The 17,532-nt window shown below is 45.1% G+C and overlaps 1 protein-coding gene across 1 annotated transcript; it reads right to left on the reverse strand.

The window, feature by feature from the left end:
- Window positions 1–1,230: 1,230 nt before the first annotated feature.
- On the reverse strand, window positions 1,231–16,665 carry LOC119406831 (mitochondrial tRNA-specific 2-thiouridylase 1-like). Its single transcript, XM_037673565.2, has 4 exons — window positions 16,647–16,665; window positions 15,189–15,354; window positions 10,266–10,429; window positions 1,231–1,457 (listed from the first exon to the last, which is right to left on the reverse strand). Exons 1-4 carry the CDS (start codon window positions 16,663–16,665, stop codon window positions 1,231–1,233), a joined length of 576 nt encoding a protein of 191 aa, XP_037529493.2.
- Window positions 16,666–17,532: the final 867 nt, after the last annotated feature.

Raw genomic sequence — 17,532 nt, forward strand, 5'->3', positions numbered from 1 at the left:
AAGTTGCCGGAGTCGCGAATATCCACACTATAAGCGATACCGCACTATAACCAAAACAACATTTTTGAAAGGTTGCACATGTGCCAAAATGACCAACAGGCAGGCGCGCGATTCCGACTATCGGGGCATGCGACTGGGACATAAGTTTGCATCTGCTTACAGTTGAAAATGTTGAACGGTTAGCGTCTGCGGACCTGCGATGCAGACATAATGAACACAGAATAAATGCGCCGTCACGGGAAGTCGCCGCGGTAACACACTGCGCGTGCGCGATGTCGAAAACGGTGGCAACCACAAACCACCACTCGAGTGTTTCACACGCACGCCCGCGTTTTCGTTAGCGATGTAAGTCACCCATTCTAAATGCAACAACTGCAAAATGTTTCATTTACTCGGCACCAAACCGCATATTCTGTAGTCCGCGGTCACCGACATGGCAGCTAGCGCTTGTTAGGCCTAGCATGCGCGTTGCAACTTGGCACGCCGTCGTGAGAAGCTTGCCCTAGACAACACAGAGATCGGGCGTAGAAGAGATCGCACTCGCGAGCTAAACCGAGGGCATCACGCGTGAAACGAAGTTTCAGTTCGCAGTCGGGAGAACAGCCGCGACAACTATCCTGAAAAAGTCTTTCAAGCTTGTAAGTCCACCTGCTGGTGGCAAAGGCGAAAGCTCAGTCGCGTCTCAAAGCATTGTTACTTGCGGTGGAATCGAGGTTGCACGCGCGATATCTGCGCTCTACGATGAAGCAACTATTTTCCCGACAGAGACAAACAGCAGTAACGCGCTCTTGATGCGTACGCGGGTGCCCGTACGTAGCGGAGCGCACATGTCAAGCAGCCGAAGTAAAGGGGGCAAAGGCTTCTCCATCAGCCATGCAAGCGCTCCCCCTCCTCACACCACGCACCCGCGCTGGGCTGCTGCCTCCCATCTCCCCGCTCCTTGTTCATTCGTTCCGCGTCCCCTCCTCCTTCATAACACCGTCGCCGCTCTCTCCCCGGCGGCGCATCTCCACTGAGAAGCACGCTCGCTCCCTCGCATCTCTGAGAACGTTCCGGCAGCCGCATTATAACTGGTCTTTCATCTCAGGGGACTGCACAATAAGCGGTATGCGTATACATGGAGTTCTATGGGAGGGTAAACGGGAGTCAGAAAAAACCGCATTATAGCCGGTACTGCACTGTAAGCGGTTACGTTATAAGTGGTTGGAGCCATCCTTTTGAAAAGGTGCTTCAGCTTCCCTGTGACCTGAGCATAAGCAACGGAGGAAGCAGTGCCCAACTGACCTCTTTCTTGGTTGCAATCTTGTGTAGCCCTATGTTCTCCGCAATCTGCTTGACTGTAGCCTTCTCAAGGTCACCCAAGGGGAACACGCTTCGCTGTAGTGCCTCCTGCTTGACCTGAGCCAAGAAGAAGCTCTGGTCCTTCACGGCATCTACGCCCTGCATCAGCCGCACACCTGCGGTGAACACATTGGCAGACATGGGAAAGGGAACACAGACAACCTGCATCTGTTTTGCCAACACGGTATATTTGCACTTTAAATGGTAGTATGCAGCAGCCGCCAAGTACAAATTCACTTCTCTTGACTCACCTCTCGACTTGACTTGCTCTCTTACTGTCAAGTGAACAGTCAAGTGTATTACATTCTTTGATTCTGGCCATAAAAACCAGGTGTACAATTGACGGTCAAGGCCCTACTTCGATCTATTAAAATATGATATATGCTGCAAATAAGCAAGCAACACTTTCCCACTGGCTCAATGAACGCCCATGAATGGGATACTGCCCTTGCATTTCCTCATCAGAGTTACACGAGATTTACATAACGAACCCGAGTGCAAATATTTTCCAATGCTGCACTTCTGGTATTCACACCATGCATAGAATGACAGAGAGGTGAGCCAGTTGTTATGTCAAAGATACAGGCCGTGAAAACACGTACACAAAAGAGAAGTCAAGACACCACAATTGCCAACTAACAACTGAAAAAGCACACAGCGGCGAAGAAGAAGGTACACAATAACTTATCGGCGCATGCTCAGGCAAGAAGCGATACCTATCAGTCCAGCACGCATGGTAGTCTACGTGAGAGAACTGTTCAGGCACTTGATTTCCTCTTCATGCAAGTTAACCCTTTAAAGTACACAGGACACATATGTGCCCATAACTAAATCTGGTGTACCTAACGAACTGCCTCGTCTACAAGCGTATTACTTGCACATTGGACTCGTTTAAAGGGGCACTGAGATAAAATTTCAAGTCCGAGATGTGTCCTTCATTCGATTGTTCGGTATGCATAAGTATTTTTGACCAAGTCTGAATGGCGTCCACCACCTGAAAGTTATTTTATTTCGAGAGCACAGAGCGTACAAAAGCTTAAAGGGACCGACAACCAACCTTTGTGGTACCCGTTTTCTTGAGTGCAATGGGTAGCTTACCGGTCAGAGCTTCTAATCACTGAGTGGTAACGCGGAGAACGCCGTAAAACATTTGTAATCAGAGTTTTTCGATCTGCACCGATTATGCAGTCTTAATATCACATGCTGGAAACAGTGAGAGGTGAGCGCGATAGCGATTATACGCCAGCAGTGGTGACAAGTTATGCCCCAAGTATGAAAAGGCAATGTTACGTTTGCAAAGCCTGCGGTGCCGCGACTACTGCTTTCTAGCCTATTAAATTATTTTACAATAGTTATAGCGTTTTTCTGGGGCTTCTTGTAGAAGTACTTTGGCCGTACACAGGTCGCTTTATCACATTTTAGTCAAGCCAAGCCGAGCTAAGCCTTCGAAAACGAAACAAGTGGTAGAATACGCCAGCAGTGCTGTTCATGAAGTGGTAGCAATCCTCCACAGAACAGTAAGTCGATGGCATTTTGCGAGCAGCAGCGCAAACTCGCGTGCTACTCTCCAAAAGTCCCATACGACGAGAGCAGACGAGAGTCGAGCTACACGGGAAACGCCGCCGGACGCTGCGCGCATGCGCCGCAGCCTCCGTTTCACTGGAAGCCACGAAAGCAGCGCCGCATCTCATGCTTTACTTCTTTTACCTTAGAAACAAACGGGAATTGACAATAACATACATATTCAAATTTTCAGCCCTCGTTCTGGTGCGTGTAAAAGCATTGGACTACGTACAACAAAGTGCTTAAGACTGCATACGTCTGGTTCATGGCGCTCGCGCTAGGCTGCGCGACATACCGGTTTTGTTACTTTTAAACGCGATTTAAAAATATAAATCCTACTCAGATCGCGAAAAGTGTTCTGGAATCTGTCACTATAATTCACGGCCTTTTCATTTCCACCAGGATCTAATCACCCGTTCTGGCCAGTTGTCGGTCCCTTTAAAGGGGCTTTCAGCACCCTGCGACATGGACACTACTGTGACGTGGTCGGTGTGGCGCATACCATCCTGAGTGACGATTCACCAGTAGCGATGACGTCAACGATTCGAGTGTTTTTATCATGGCGCCGACGCTTGGAAACGCTCTCACTCTTCATACCTGATTGACCTTCGTCGCACCGCTTTCAATGATTTCATAAAATCACAAGACGCAAATCACCAAGAAAAGACAGGCAAAAGGAAAGAGCATGATTCGACGTGTGTTCGTCAGTCAGCATGTCGGGGAATTGTGTTGTTGGCAGCACGGAAAAAGCGGAATGGGTGTGTCATTTCACTACACGTGAGGTACACGCCAACAAGCTATCAGAGTGGTGTAGCGTATAGATAAATATCATCGCTAACAAGTAACACGCAGTTAGTGTTAATAGTGAATTTTAGTTCGTCCGTAGAAGTCTTTGCGGTAGCGTAATACTGGGTTACTGTAGCCGTAACCGTGACAGGCCGGATAGGTGGGGCCATCTGGCGGTGCAAAGAAGATCTGCAAGCACAGAATTGCTATTGTAGAAACCTAACGTATTCTATTTCTCTGCTGGTGTGCATTCGCTATACTGATATTCTATAGACCCCTTTGCGTATACCGGAATGCCGTGCTCGCTAAAATTCTCTGATAGTATAGCTAATTGAGACACACCAGCGAGCATGGCCCAAGTGTGCGTCCCCGGGCACCTCCTTGTTGCTGCTTGGAACGACGTCTATTTTTTAATCGCTGTTTTGCAAAGCGTCGAAGCGGAAATGATTCATGACATCGCGAATCGCGACAATTCGAAGTTCCAGAATGTCGTCTTCAACACTAGTCGACACTTTTGACGGCGGAGACTGTGATGCTGGTGACAAGGCATGACTGAACGTGTGCACCCAGCAGACGAAATGTTAGCTGAGCAGCTGAGCCTCACGTCAATCCTTTCTGTAGACAAGTGGTCAGCTGAGGCGCGGTCTAAGGGTGGCGCTGCCGGCGCTAAACAATGGCGAGCTTGCCAGCCGTTTTGAATCGTGCTAGATACCGGTGATCTAAATCAATAAAACACATAGTTATTCATCCCTCAGTGGGATTTTATTCATATCAGATAGTTATTCATCCCAAGGGACGAGCTGCCTCTCTCACGTCAATGACTGCCCCCAGCTCTTCTGACTTACTCACCACGAAAGCTACAAAGAATTGACACGGGGAAAGAATTACAAATCCAGAAGGTTTACATATGGTGCGGGGATGGAGTATGGGCTAGTGCGATACATACCTGCCGGAGATAAAGAGAGCATACACACACTTGAGATTCGTTCTGCAGTGATGAACTTATACAGTGGTCTCCGACGTACTCGTGAGAGGAAGTACCCGTTACACGCAACAAAATGTAATTGTTTTCAGAACAAACAATGAAATGAAGGCGTTTCTGGGACTTAACTTAGTTATGCGTTACCACGTGCTGCCAGCGCTGAGAAAGCATTGATCAAGGCAGCCTAACCTTGGTCTGCCTTTTATTGCCACTGTGATATGTCGTCATCGGTTTGAGCAGCTTCGAAGTGCTCTGCATTCTGCAGACAACAAGATTCAGTTGAGCAGAGAAGAGCCCAATTTTGTCACAGCCTATAAAGTGCTGCCTCTTATCGTGTATTACAATAGTCAAGAGTGACTGTTACAAGCGCAGTGCAAATTGCGTGAAATCAGAGTTTGAAAACCTTGCAAAAAGTTTTCGCAGTCTCTGCAGTGTCCTTGTGCATTACAGTGGCAAGGAATTGTTTTCTACTCTTCAATACCGCAAAGAAGTATCGAATGCTGCTTTTGCGTGTTGGTTCCCTTAAGGTACATAGGGACGTATATGTTTTGGCTAATAATTTCTTTCTTACAAATTCAGTTATTCTTTTCACTGCTTTCTTGCTCTTTTCAAGGCCAACGCAAATAAAAAACATCATTGTATCATGTTTACATTCTCTGGTTTTCTTGTGTACCACGGAGGTTAATCGACGGCTGGCTTACGCATGCGCTACACTACGTATTATCAATATACCAGGCCTCAACCGTTTGTGGTGTCTTGACTTCTCTCTTGCGTCCATGTTTTCATGCCCTGTCTCTTTCATGTCCTGTCGCATGCACACCATGCTTACATAACTTGCAAGTTCTAGCCAGAACAACTTTGCTGCAAAAACTGGAAGAGAGAAAGTTTGAAGGGGTACAGACACCAAATACCACGGCCGAGATTGCCTATGCGATCGATTCCCATGAACATGTGTATATCATCTACCAAATCTCCACCGTGAATATACCTTGGGAGGTAATTTATATGAATTTTGAAGTTCACATGCATGATCCAGCACTATACGCCATACCTCGCGACAGTGGCATTATCTAAGGTGACCTGAAGGTGACCTCCAACTTCTGAAACATCACCGCTGCAGCCGACCTCTCAGCTGGCGCAGCTAGTATGATGACATCATAGTCGCCATTGTGCTTTTGCCGCGCTTGCACCAGCAGGCTACTTTCACTCAAGTGTGTTTGCCTCAAGAAAGTTGTTGCCGTCAGATAATGATGATAACAATGACACTGACGACGGCTCAAAACATGCGGCAGGCAAAACAGCGCCAGCAACAATGCAGGCAGCATGGAAGTACAACGCAGTTCTCTGTGCCGCTTCACACGCTAGATGCCGTTAGCTGCACCGCGCAGCTTGCCATTCTCGGAGCTATCCCAAACAGAAACTGGTTGGTAATCAACAGATGGTAATTAATCAGCTGCCGCGCGCTGCAGCAAGTATTGTGGCGTGTTATGACTAAAGGCCCCCTCCAGTAACATACTGCAGCAAAAAAATGCCAAACCAAACTTTTTGTGTCAGTACACCTTCAAATCCCTCGTTACCACACTTATTCAAATCGATTACCGGTGATCAATGCTTTGAATTGCAGATTTTGGCACGTTGGATTTGTTTCTCATTCACCTAGCTTCTCCTAGTGGTTAGTCCAAACACTGCACTTTCAGAATCCGTTTGAATTTTCCCGCTTTGGCAACATTGTGATTTTTTTATCGACCTTTTTGCAAACCAGCGTGTTGTTGGGAAAGTGGGCATGGCTGATGCACTTGAGGAAAATGCGTGCCACCCGTGGCTATGCTGCAGTGACATCAAGGTTCTGTAATCAAATGAACTGCTCGGAACTACCTTGCAACTGCACCTAAACTGAGTGACGAGGACACAAGCTTTGAGTCGGAAGATGACAGCACCTCAGCTTCAAGCTCGGATGACGACGATGTTTTGCGTCAGTCTGGAATATCCACAGCCATTCAGGGGTTAGTTTCATTTACAGGCTCAAGTGGTCTCCTCCACGGCGTGTGTGTAGCTGCCGACCTTTGTGCATAATCTGATAGCTGCTATGGTTACGCGCAAGGTCCACACACCACTCAGATGTGATGTGCTTTACCCTCTTTATGACAAGAAGGACGCCCCGAGCACATCTTGGCCCGACACTATGGAGAGGCGTGAGACGTACGACCGTGCACGATTTCATTTTTTTTTTTTCATTGCAGAGGTGACCAATACCATTTTCAAAGAATACAAATAAATATGCTTGGATGCATATACAGTAAAAGCTCGTTAATTCGGATTTCTAGGGACCGGAAAAAATGTCCGAATTAACCGAATGTCCGAATTATCGAATGGTCGAAATAAACGCAATAAATGCACGAGTTTTTTTAACATACCTTTACTTAACAAAGTAATCGCGGATGCTTGTCTGTTTTCGAGCAGAAATTCGCGCAGACACAATTTTTCTGAGCCCTTCAAGGTGCTCAGCAGCTCGCATGATGTCTGCAGTACCGCAAAAGTTTCACCCGTCATCCACGCTTTTCGGTTGGCACGGTAATCCACGGGAAGATTGTTGATGTTCTTAAGGGGAGATGCTACTCGAAGACACTTTTTCTTTAATATTCACCCTAGAGCAATGAAACTTGAGCTGCTTATAGAACTTTTTATGCTGATTTCAAATATATAATTAGTTTTCTTGCAAGTTGCATACTTTTAGTTCTGCAACATGACAAAGTGAAAAACTGAAGCATTTTGCCCCCCCCTCTTTTCAGACCTAAACTTCAATAATTTTTTACAATTGATAGTTCATAATGTTTCAAATAAAGTGCGGAATGCAAATAACTAATTAGGGAGTCCATACAAAATATGTACTAGACGTGAAAAATTTTAACGTTGGAAGTTCATATTTCTCCTACCCTAGTAAAAGTTTACATAACTTTTTTTTATTTTATAATAAGAATATCGAAACTTAAATAAGATAATTGCATTTCTCGTACTTTGGAAAAACTTTGGGAAAAATTTCATGCAGATCTGAGCACCAGAAGTACCCGAAAAAGGAGGGGCACATTGACAAAAATGGGAAAATTTGTGTTTTGAGAAAAACGAGTTTTAAAGTCAAAATTGCATGTTTATTGATCAAAGATGTCATTGAATGCAACGAAATTTGTACACAAGAAAGAACAATCCTCCTTGTAGTGGCCACTGCCATTAAAATGCGCCAGCACCATAGGTTTGGCCCTCACGGCTCTTTCGAGCTGACTCCTCGACAAGAGATTTTTTCTTCAGCGCACGCCGACGGGCCCTTGCTTCTTCTGTTAGTTTTTGAGACATTTTTTTCTGGCGTGTGCTGTCCCGTGATGTGCCAAGAGCAACCAGATCATGAGACGGGAGCACGCCAAGCTGTTCCAGAACACGTTCAAAACTGGAGTGCCCTCGATTAAACCAACATGTTCAGTGCTGTCATATCAGCAATCAACGAAGACTCGTCGTCCTGCGATTTTTCTTCGTCTTCGAAGAGTCCGATCTTTTTCTGGGAGGCACTCACATATTCGAATGCCGCGGCAAACTCGTCGGACGCATCGGCGTCACTGCCACTACGCCTTGCGGCAGCAGACGATCTTTTCGTGGTTTGAGTGTTCGGCTTTGATTTGCGCCGGCGTCCTCGAAATTTGTGCGTCGCGTGAAACTTCACAGGCCGGTGACCGCGCTTCCTACGGCTTTCTTCATCAATAACGGATAAGCACTCAAGAAAAGCGTTGTTCAGCTGCGCTGCTCGACGAGACACGGATCCTGCAAGTAGGCTTCACAGCACACACAGGCGCGCAGCGGCCAATGGCGGCTCCCGATCCGTACCACGTGATTTAAAGCCAGTCGCGGCGCTCGAAGAAGGCGGCAAAAGCGTGCTTCTCTTTATTATTTCTTGCGCTGCAGCAGCGCGGGAAACCGTTGTTATTTGAAGAGTGAGGCTCGGCTCTTCGCCTCATGCGGTCGACAATGGTGAGCGGCGGCGCATTATCAGCGGCAAGGTGCTCGAAGATGACACACTTTCGGCCTTTTGACAGCCACCTTGTGCTCTTTAGACGCAATTTTAAAGCATTTCCAGTTGAGTCTCGACATTGATTTTTTTTTTCAGAACAGTAGAGGTACTAATCTTAACAAAACAGGCGAAAACAAAAAATCGATAATTTTTTAGAAAACTCGTGTTTTTCGACCCGCATCTCCCCTTAAAGCAGCGTGGCTTTTGAACCTTTCCGATAACCAGAAGCAGCAAGCGCTCTGTTCCCGTCACGTTGGGGGATAAACGTACGGTTACTCGTTCCTTGCTTCTTGCCGCCGATTGAAGGATCCCCTTTCATCACGCTTCATCACTTCTTGTCGGGAGAGCCCGTTATTCAGAGCACGCAAAATTTCTACTTTGGTGGTGAAGTCCTTGGCCTTGTACTTGGGCCGCTTTGCCGGCGTTGCCATCGGTGGAGAGTGCGGTCGCACGAGAAGTCAGCACAAAAGCACCAGCAACGATCAAGCTAAAGGAGCCGTACTGAAACGTTCCTCGATAAATCGGCGATCAACGATGCAGCACACCAACGGGAACAAAGCAACAAAACCCACACGCGAAGAAAAGGCGTTCAACCAGTCTCAATCCAAGCCATGTCGATGATTGATGTCCATGGCGATGCTGCGTTTGAGCTTCACTTTTGTTCCGAATTGTTCTTTTTTCGTTTTCGAGCCTCGCCAGCGGCCCGAAAGTCGCCGAATTATCCGATTTGCAGTCAAATCTGTCCGAAATAACGAGCGCCCAGTCTCATAGAGTGATGAGTATATTTACAGGGACCAGATGACGTGTCCGAATTAACCGATTTTCCGAATTAACGAGAGTCGAATTAACGAGCTTTTACTGTATTAGAATGCTGGTCTATGTGGAGAGAGGTGCTTCATGGAAAGAGGCGACACCAGACAACCTGGTGAGGTTCAGTGGCCTGCTGATTTATGTGGGCATTGCTCACATCCTGGACATTCATCTATATTGGAACACCAGCGGGCCTTTCTAATAAAAAAAATTAAAAATTTTGTGTGACAACTGCAAGTGCCCCTGCGTCTTACTAAAACCAGGAAATGCTTCAGCGCATGGCACGAGCGATGAAGCAGTTCCTACTTTAATTTTTTTTATATCTACGTGAATACCAGCATTGTATAGAACACTTATTTTTTATACTGTTACTGGGTCATTTATCTCCTAAATATATATTCTGAATTTTCTTTGTTTACAATGTTTTTGAAGTGTTTTTTATTATTGTGTTTATCAACCGGCAACAACAAGTTACTTTCTAATCGTTATATGTTCCATAGTATTTCTCTTACTCTACGACTTACATCTTCTGGAAAGAGCATGTCATTAAGCACAATTTGGTATGTTGTAATGCATCCTGGAGTACTCTTTAAACTGGCAAAAGATTTCTTCCCAAGACCTATGCAAAGTGACCCTTTTCTCAGGGAGCAAAAGAGTTAATGTTAATGGCACCTGGTAAGGAAAAAAAACTAGCACCACAAAAGAGCAAGGGGATGGATAGACACTTACGCCCATCAGGCAGCGGATGCAGACGAGCGTAGTGACCAGTGGCAACCAAGTCGGCACCCAGCCTCCTCGTGGCATACTCATGAAAGACACCAAACTTGACGGCTCGGTTGCACAACATGTCCGGGTTGGGTGTCCACCCCTTCTGGTATTCGTCCAGCATGGTGCTGAGGAAGAATGGGTGAATGATTGACTGATACCTGGCATCTTATGGCAAAAAGGTCAATGATGGCAAGAGGACATCAAGACGTCATGCGTAGTGTTCAATAATGTTCTAAGTGACAAGTGGCATACCGTACTACTACGTAACATCACCATACGGATGTCTAAAACAGTCTCCGCAAATCACATATAATATTTACACATATAACCCGTGTGTTGCATGGCTGCGCTGCAATATAGCATTATTTGCAGGTTGCGGAGGATTTGGTGCATGGAGTAAGATAAGATAGGAGCGCTGACTCTGCTGCCGGCCAACACATTTGCTCGGGAACACACCGTGCAACACGGACATGGCGGTCTAACTTATTCGTTTGCTCTCCCCCTCCGCTGCTCTTCACGCTTTCGCACATGCTTCCTCCTCCCCTTGCGTTGATCACAACGCACAGACTTCACTGAATTGTAGTTGTCAAATGTAAGCACCACTTGACCATGATAATTTTACGAGGATAAGCCCGGTTAGAAACTTCTAAAAGAAGCTCTTAAAGGACCCCTGACAGTGAGATTATTGTTTGTGACTTTATGGTGTAATTTTTAGCTTTGTGTTTGGTAATCCTAAAATTGAATCGTAAATGCTCTAACATATTGTACGTATAATTAATGCTAGCATTGTTAATTGCAGCCAATTCTGCATCATTTCGAAATGCCCACCTAAAACCATAACAAGCTAGCGACCCAATGTGGGGATCGCCTAAGATCACGTGCACTCACGCTTTGGTGTCGAAAGCGCGGTTTCCAAATCATCGTGATTCTGGTGGCGGAACGCCGCAGCTTTAGCAGACAAACAGGCTGGCAACCAGTACACTTTTCTTCTGCTCAATCCATACAGCTGTCCTCGCAGTTGATTTCAACTCTGCTGGCACTTAGTTCAGTTTATTTCTGGGGCCGTATTCTAAGACCCGAGTATTCTAAGACCCGTATTCTAAGACCCGTATTCTAAGACCCGTATTCTAAGACCCGAGGTGGTATTCTATCACCTTTGAGATATCTATCACTTTTAATGCACGCTGATTGGCAAGGTGGAGAGTAGCGCATAAATTGTCACATTAATAATTGCACACACAGGATCCTGCAACCGGCAAAGTGGCGTTGTCGCCGAAACGGTTGTTTCAGAACATGGTCCGTATTTGAACACTGATTTTAAGGTCAAGATGCGGTCCAAGCGAAGGAAACATAATGTGCAGCAGTGCATTGTGCACTGTCGGTACCTGTTATCCGCAAAAGAAAAAAACTGCGAGTATTCATCACTGTATCCTCCCTTCGTATGCGGGGCCCCACACGCGACAGCAGCAAGGTCAGTCTTCAGCAGCTTTAAAGCACATTTTTTTCTTCCCATCCAGCCATTCCGCCAACACCGTTTTTGCCGAAACAAATTACAGTCCTCGACAAAGCTTGGCAAGCGTCACATTCTGTCGGCCTCCATGTTTTTTTAATACTCTCAAACCGGTCTGCTGGCAGCGAGCGCAGGTGAGCGCAGAGGCTGTGGTCGAGAGTAATCCGGCACACTAATGCTAGGACACTGTCTGTCGTGTGAATGCACCTGCTGGTGGATAATCCACGGATTAGCCGTCTACGTCCACGACAAATGCGGATTCGGTCCGTCGTCTGAATGCACCACAACTGGTCAGAAGTGCCGCCGTATACAAGACAATCAAACAACACAAATATCTTGAGGTTTGAATTCAGATGTCAGGGCTCCTTTAATTCAATAATGTGGTGTATCGCCACAATAGGAACATTAAGAATGTGTTAGTGCATGCAAAAGTAAATCCTCATTCTACTGCCCACACAATACCTTGTTCTCGTCCAAGATGTAAGACTTGCAGACACCTTCAAGATGACATAGTTAAAAGCACCGGAAGTGATTACGTCCATCATATAAAATCTAGTTTTACCTGCACTAGTTCTAATGTTATCTACATGATCGAATGTTCATATTGTCACAAACAGTACAATGGCAAAACAGGACAGCCTGTTAATATTACATTAAACAGGTATCGTGCGGACACGGCAAAGAAATTACTGAAAGCAGTGGCACAGCATTTTGATGCAGCAAGCTACGACTTGGATGATCTCGAACTTTACATACTTCAGTCAAACTTCCAGTCCCCAAGAGACAGAAAATATAGAGTCATACCTCATTTGAAAGTTTAATACATTCCAGCCAGCAGGTATTAACGCTTCACAGGGGGCAGCTCTTGAATCCATTCGGTGTGGTACATACACAATGAAAATCAATGAGAATTAAGCCCTTCCTTGCTTATCCCCATTGAAACTATCAGGTGGTGCTTCCTTCTGACAAACATAGCCCCAGCCTGCTTTCTTTCTTCCTCACAGACTCTTACTTTTTGATTCACCCAATTCAGCACGGTAGCCCCACTTTCTCCCCCACCCTCACAGTAGCCGCTGCCCTCTCCTCCTCATTTGTTCGGGTTGGAGGAGAGGGTACTAAGCATATTGCCACACACTCTCCTTTCTTTGTATGTTTTATGTTACCGGCACATTGCACGTGTAGCTACTGTCTTGCGCAAATCGCGCCAGAATGTCTGAGAACATTCGAGATTATTTTAGGATCGTCTGTCATGCTTGAGCGCGCAACCGCGAACAGATGAGTTCATTCTCCAACTAACGCAGCACCAGCGATAAGGCTCGAATGCTCGATGCCGCATGTATAAATGCCAACACGCCTTGCCGCAGTTCAGTTTTATCTACGGCCGACGCCCTGTTCGCCGCTATCACTGTACAGTGTGTATTGCTGTAGTTTGACTTTACGTTTCCCGGCCACAAGTTCGGCCAAATAAAGAGTGTGTTTCATCTTGGACTTCACCTTGCCTTCGTCGACATCACGACCCCGTGACAATATACTACACCTTTGCGCTAAGGACAGCAGTTGCAGCCTCGAAGAAGAGAGGTTAGCTTGTCGAAACGTCAACTCCAGCACACAAACTCTGTTTACGAATTTTTCATCCCAATAAGCTTCTATCTTCCCCCGACTCCTCCCTTTCTTTGGATAAGCAGGTGCCTGAAACTTTACCTTAAACCTAAGCCTTTCGGACGAGTGGAGCTGAAATTCTGTAACAGGAACTCTTTCTTTTATAATCAAATTGAGTTTAAACAAGAACATTTCAATGCACTCTGTGCATTCTTTTAAATATTCCATGGAGGTTGAGATGACCCAGTGTGGCACAGTGTGCTTGCAGGTTCACCTTCGAGCTCAACTTCTCCCAAAATGGAACTCACACTACCAACGTTTTTAGCTCTAAAACACAAGGCTGCAGCAGCTTCCTGTGAACCACATGTTAGGCCAGCCTCAAGTTGCATGCTGGTCGCAGCTGAAACATTACTAGGGTCTCACATGCAGATTACAAAGTCACTAGGTCTAAAAAATTAAAAGTAGTATTTGCATTCTTACAGTCATAATCACTTAACGATCCTCAATAACAGTCTACTACTAGCACTCCAGCACACAATAAGACTTGCTTGTAAAAGGAAAGCATAATTCATATACCCAAAATGCTGGCAATCATTAAGTCCAAAAACTAGGTAGCAATGCAATATTTCCATTAGCACCAGTGTCCTGTATCTGTTGTTTATGGTTCAGCACCTCCTCTTTGGTCCAAGAAGTCACCATTATGAACCTCTGATGGACAGCAAAACACAACAATATCACTTTGCAGCGTAACTTAACTGCAACATAAGGATGAAGCATAACTATAGAATCCAATGCTGATGTACAGCTGTACCTTGCCGTCATCCAAAACTTTTTTTAAGGCTTATAATCACCAGCATGGCAGAAAGGTAACATTGACTGTTTACTTCCTGTGTCTTTTGCACTAGGTTCTTTCATTGCATTGGCTCTTGGTCAAACAATAAGAAATTATAAATACCAAAATGCTCTCCTATGAACAAGATTTCTCCCCAGAGCAAATACATAGAAAAAGCCTAAGTTTACAAATCTCACAAAAGTTTACCGGCATTAGATAAAGGCACTAACAAACGCATGCTTTTCTAATTTTGCCAATGATAGGCACATGAATTTGATGTGCTCTCTTCAAGCAGCAATACTACGGCCACACTTTTTTTAACATAAAAACATAAGCCACATAACTAAAGAACTATACAAGACAGATGTTTTCCCAGCCCTATCTGTTCAACAGAGTGACACTGAACAATCTGGCAAGATGCTGGTACAAACAGTAGTCTATAAACACAATAAAATGAGGAGGCCTGCTGAGGTAATCAATAAACACAAGATTGTATTATACTTGAACTCCGTTCAATAGTGCTACATACCGAGGTTTTAAGTGTCAAAACAACAATATGATTAGAGGCACGTCGTAACGAGGGACTGTGGATTAATTTCGACCACTTGGGGTCCTTTAACGTGCACATAGATCTAATTACACAGGTGTTCTTGCATTTCACCCACACTGAAATGTGACTGCTGCCACTTGGAATGAAACTGACATCCTCAAAATAATTACTGTATAAGCACTTACGATACAATTTTTTTATGCTCACCACTACCACACATTTTAAAGAAGTACAATCACAATATGCTCATCCTTAAATGTTCCCTGTGTCAGCCTCCCAATTTTTCTCACTATGTCTTGTACTCCACAGGATTGCATTGTCGCTAGTTGCTTACTTAAAAATAATGAGACAGTCACTATTTGGCAAATGGAAGTACACAGAACATGCGCTCACCTGAACACACTGTGCCAGTATGTCTTGACAAAGTCCACTGTCTTCATTGGTATTTTCAGGTGATCACACACAAACTGTGCATCGCTCTCTTCTGCATCGAGAACACAACGTTCGCCAGCATCACGACTGTCCCAGTTGCGCATGAAGACACCAACAACATCGTACCCTGCAAAGGAACGTTGGTCCAGTTGATATGGTAAAGGACACAAAACAAGAGAGCTGACAGTAAAGGCACATGTCACTCAAAATAGGGGTCTAATGCAGATTCCTCCTTTTTCAAATAACATAAGCTGTCTGTACAGCAATCACGAATTGAAACGCGACATCAAAACTTTTAGTGTAAAGACTGGTATGCGCAGTTGCTCAAGATAACCGCGTCACGTCACTATGAATCTGGCCACTAAAGGTAATGTTGGCTCAGATGTAGATTTTCATGCTGCAATTACGGTAATATGGCACAAACTGAACATGGTAGAATGTTACTGAGCCCTAAATACAAGATCAATATCAACGGTGATGACCTTTTCCAATATGAAGGCAAGCACATGAATGTTAATAGCGATGCAGTCCTTGAGAGCCCACTTTTACTGCAAACGAGACAGCAGAATTTGCTGAGGTATGGTAACAATGGTTTTTGACAGCTTACTAGTAGGCTCTGAAAAGCTACCAGTACTAAAAAGCTACCTTTGCCGGCCACTATAGGCGTGCGCAGGATTCCCCATCAGAGGGGGGTGAAGGTTCATCACAGCCCCCCCCCCTAAGAATTCAATGTACAAGGCAGATTTTGCCCCCCCCCCCCTTCCCCCTTTAGGTGACTAGCAGGGTCAATGTATGGGGCAGATTTGGCCTTGATACGCATATGTTGCATCATGTGATGATCATCCGTCTGTATATATGTGTGTGTGTTTGTTGAATAAAAATTTTCGTTGATAGTCAGCGCTCGTGTCATCGGTTCTTTCCTTCTTCTGTTGTATTCATGCGTGCGTGCGCTGTTTTATGATGAAGTTCAACAAACTCGCCCAAATAGCTACCTTGCTCCAGTATTGATCCTAGTTAGACACCTCACAGCATGTGGACAATGTGTCTGATTTTTTCAACTTTGTCAAGCCTAAGGAAACATGTCACCACCACTCTCTTGCACTGTGCAATGCCAGTGTATTGGCGTTCTGTTCTTTTTTTTTTTTTGTCTGCATTCACGCAAAGGACTGCAAGCTCATCTTCATTGTCTGGCCACCGCACTGTTGGCACAGATACTTTACACATTACAGCGTGCTGCTATTGTTTGGAGCAGTTACTGATAAACATCACAGTTTGGAGCAGCATTTCTCTTTTGGAGCAATAGGAGCGGCACTTCCATCACTGCACAGAAAATATCCGTGTGACAACAATTAGTTTAACGTAAGACCAACATCACGTGGAGTACTAAAGTAGTGACGTGGCTGCATTTCAGACATGCACCTCCACTCTGTGGCACCATTTCCACCAAAACGTACAGCCGTGTCTCCATAAAAAAGACCCTGTTGTCTCTGCTGTCAGTGTTGGGGGATCTGACCTTCGCATTGGACATGGGAAAGTGGAGCTTTGATCAGTTGGCATCAGGGGCTGCGATGTTGTCGTCCTACACGTGGTCATATTCTCCATACACATCTCCAATGTCACTCCTTTTACAGCTCTTTTCAGACAATTTCACTATCATGACATGTCTGGAAAAGGTGCCACGCTTTGTTTCTAGACTTCAAAACTAAAATAAATTAGCTTTAATTTGCCTGTTGTCTATCTGAAATCGTCACAGCATTCCCTGCAAGCATGCAAAGCTCACGCTGCAGTCAGTATCACATCAGGTTACCATCCATCGAATTTCGGCATCTACACTCCTTTAAGGGAAGTGTCACACAAAAATATATGGCATCAGCAAAGAGAAAATGGGTACAGCACTGCACTGTAAACATCACAGTGATAAATAATGAAGCAAATTAACTTGCGAAACAGATTACAGAAGTGTGTGTGCAAGACTTTGGTGCGAGACGTGTGTTTGATTGGCAGCCATACTTTGCGTGCTTTACACCCATGCCACCATCAAATATAACATCACTTCCACAGAATTACATCAAAAGAACATTCTCTTTGCACAGTGTCACAAAACGAAAAATATGTCATTTGAAGATGATTCCTATGACCATAGCCTCTAGTGCATTACCTCATTTAAAGGGACTGACAACTGATTTTTCTCAACCCATTTTTTTACGGCACGACAGAAAGCTCACCCTTCCAGTGTTTGTAGCTGCAGTAGTTAACCCCAAAAGCAAGTAGTTATTTACAAGCAGTATTTTTAGATTTGAAAGGT

The sequence above is a fragment of the Rhipicephalus sanguineus genome, chromosome 10 (genome assembly GCF_013339695.2).
Source record: "Rhipicephalus sanguineus isolate Rsan-2018 chromosome 10, BIME_Rsan_1.4, whole genome shotgun sequence".
Lineage (NCBI taxonomy): Eukaryota > Metazoa > Arthropoda > Arachnida > Ixodida > Ixodidae > Rhipicephalus > Rhipicephalus sanguineus.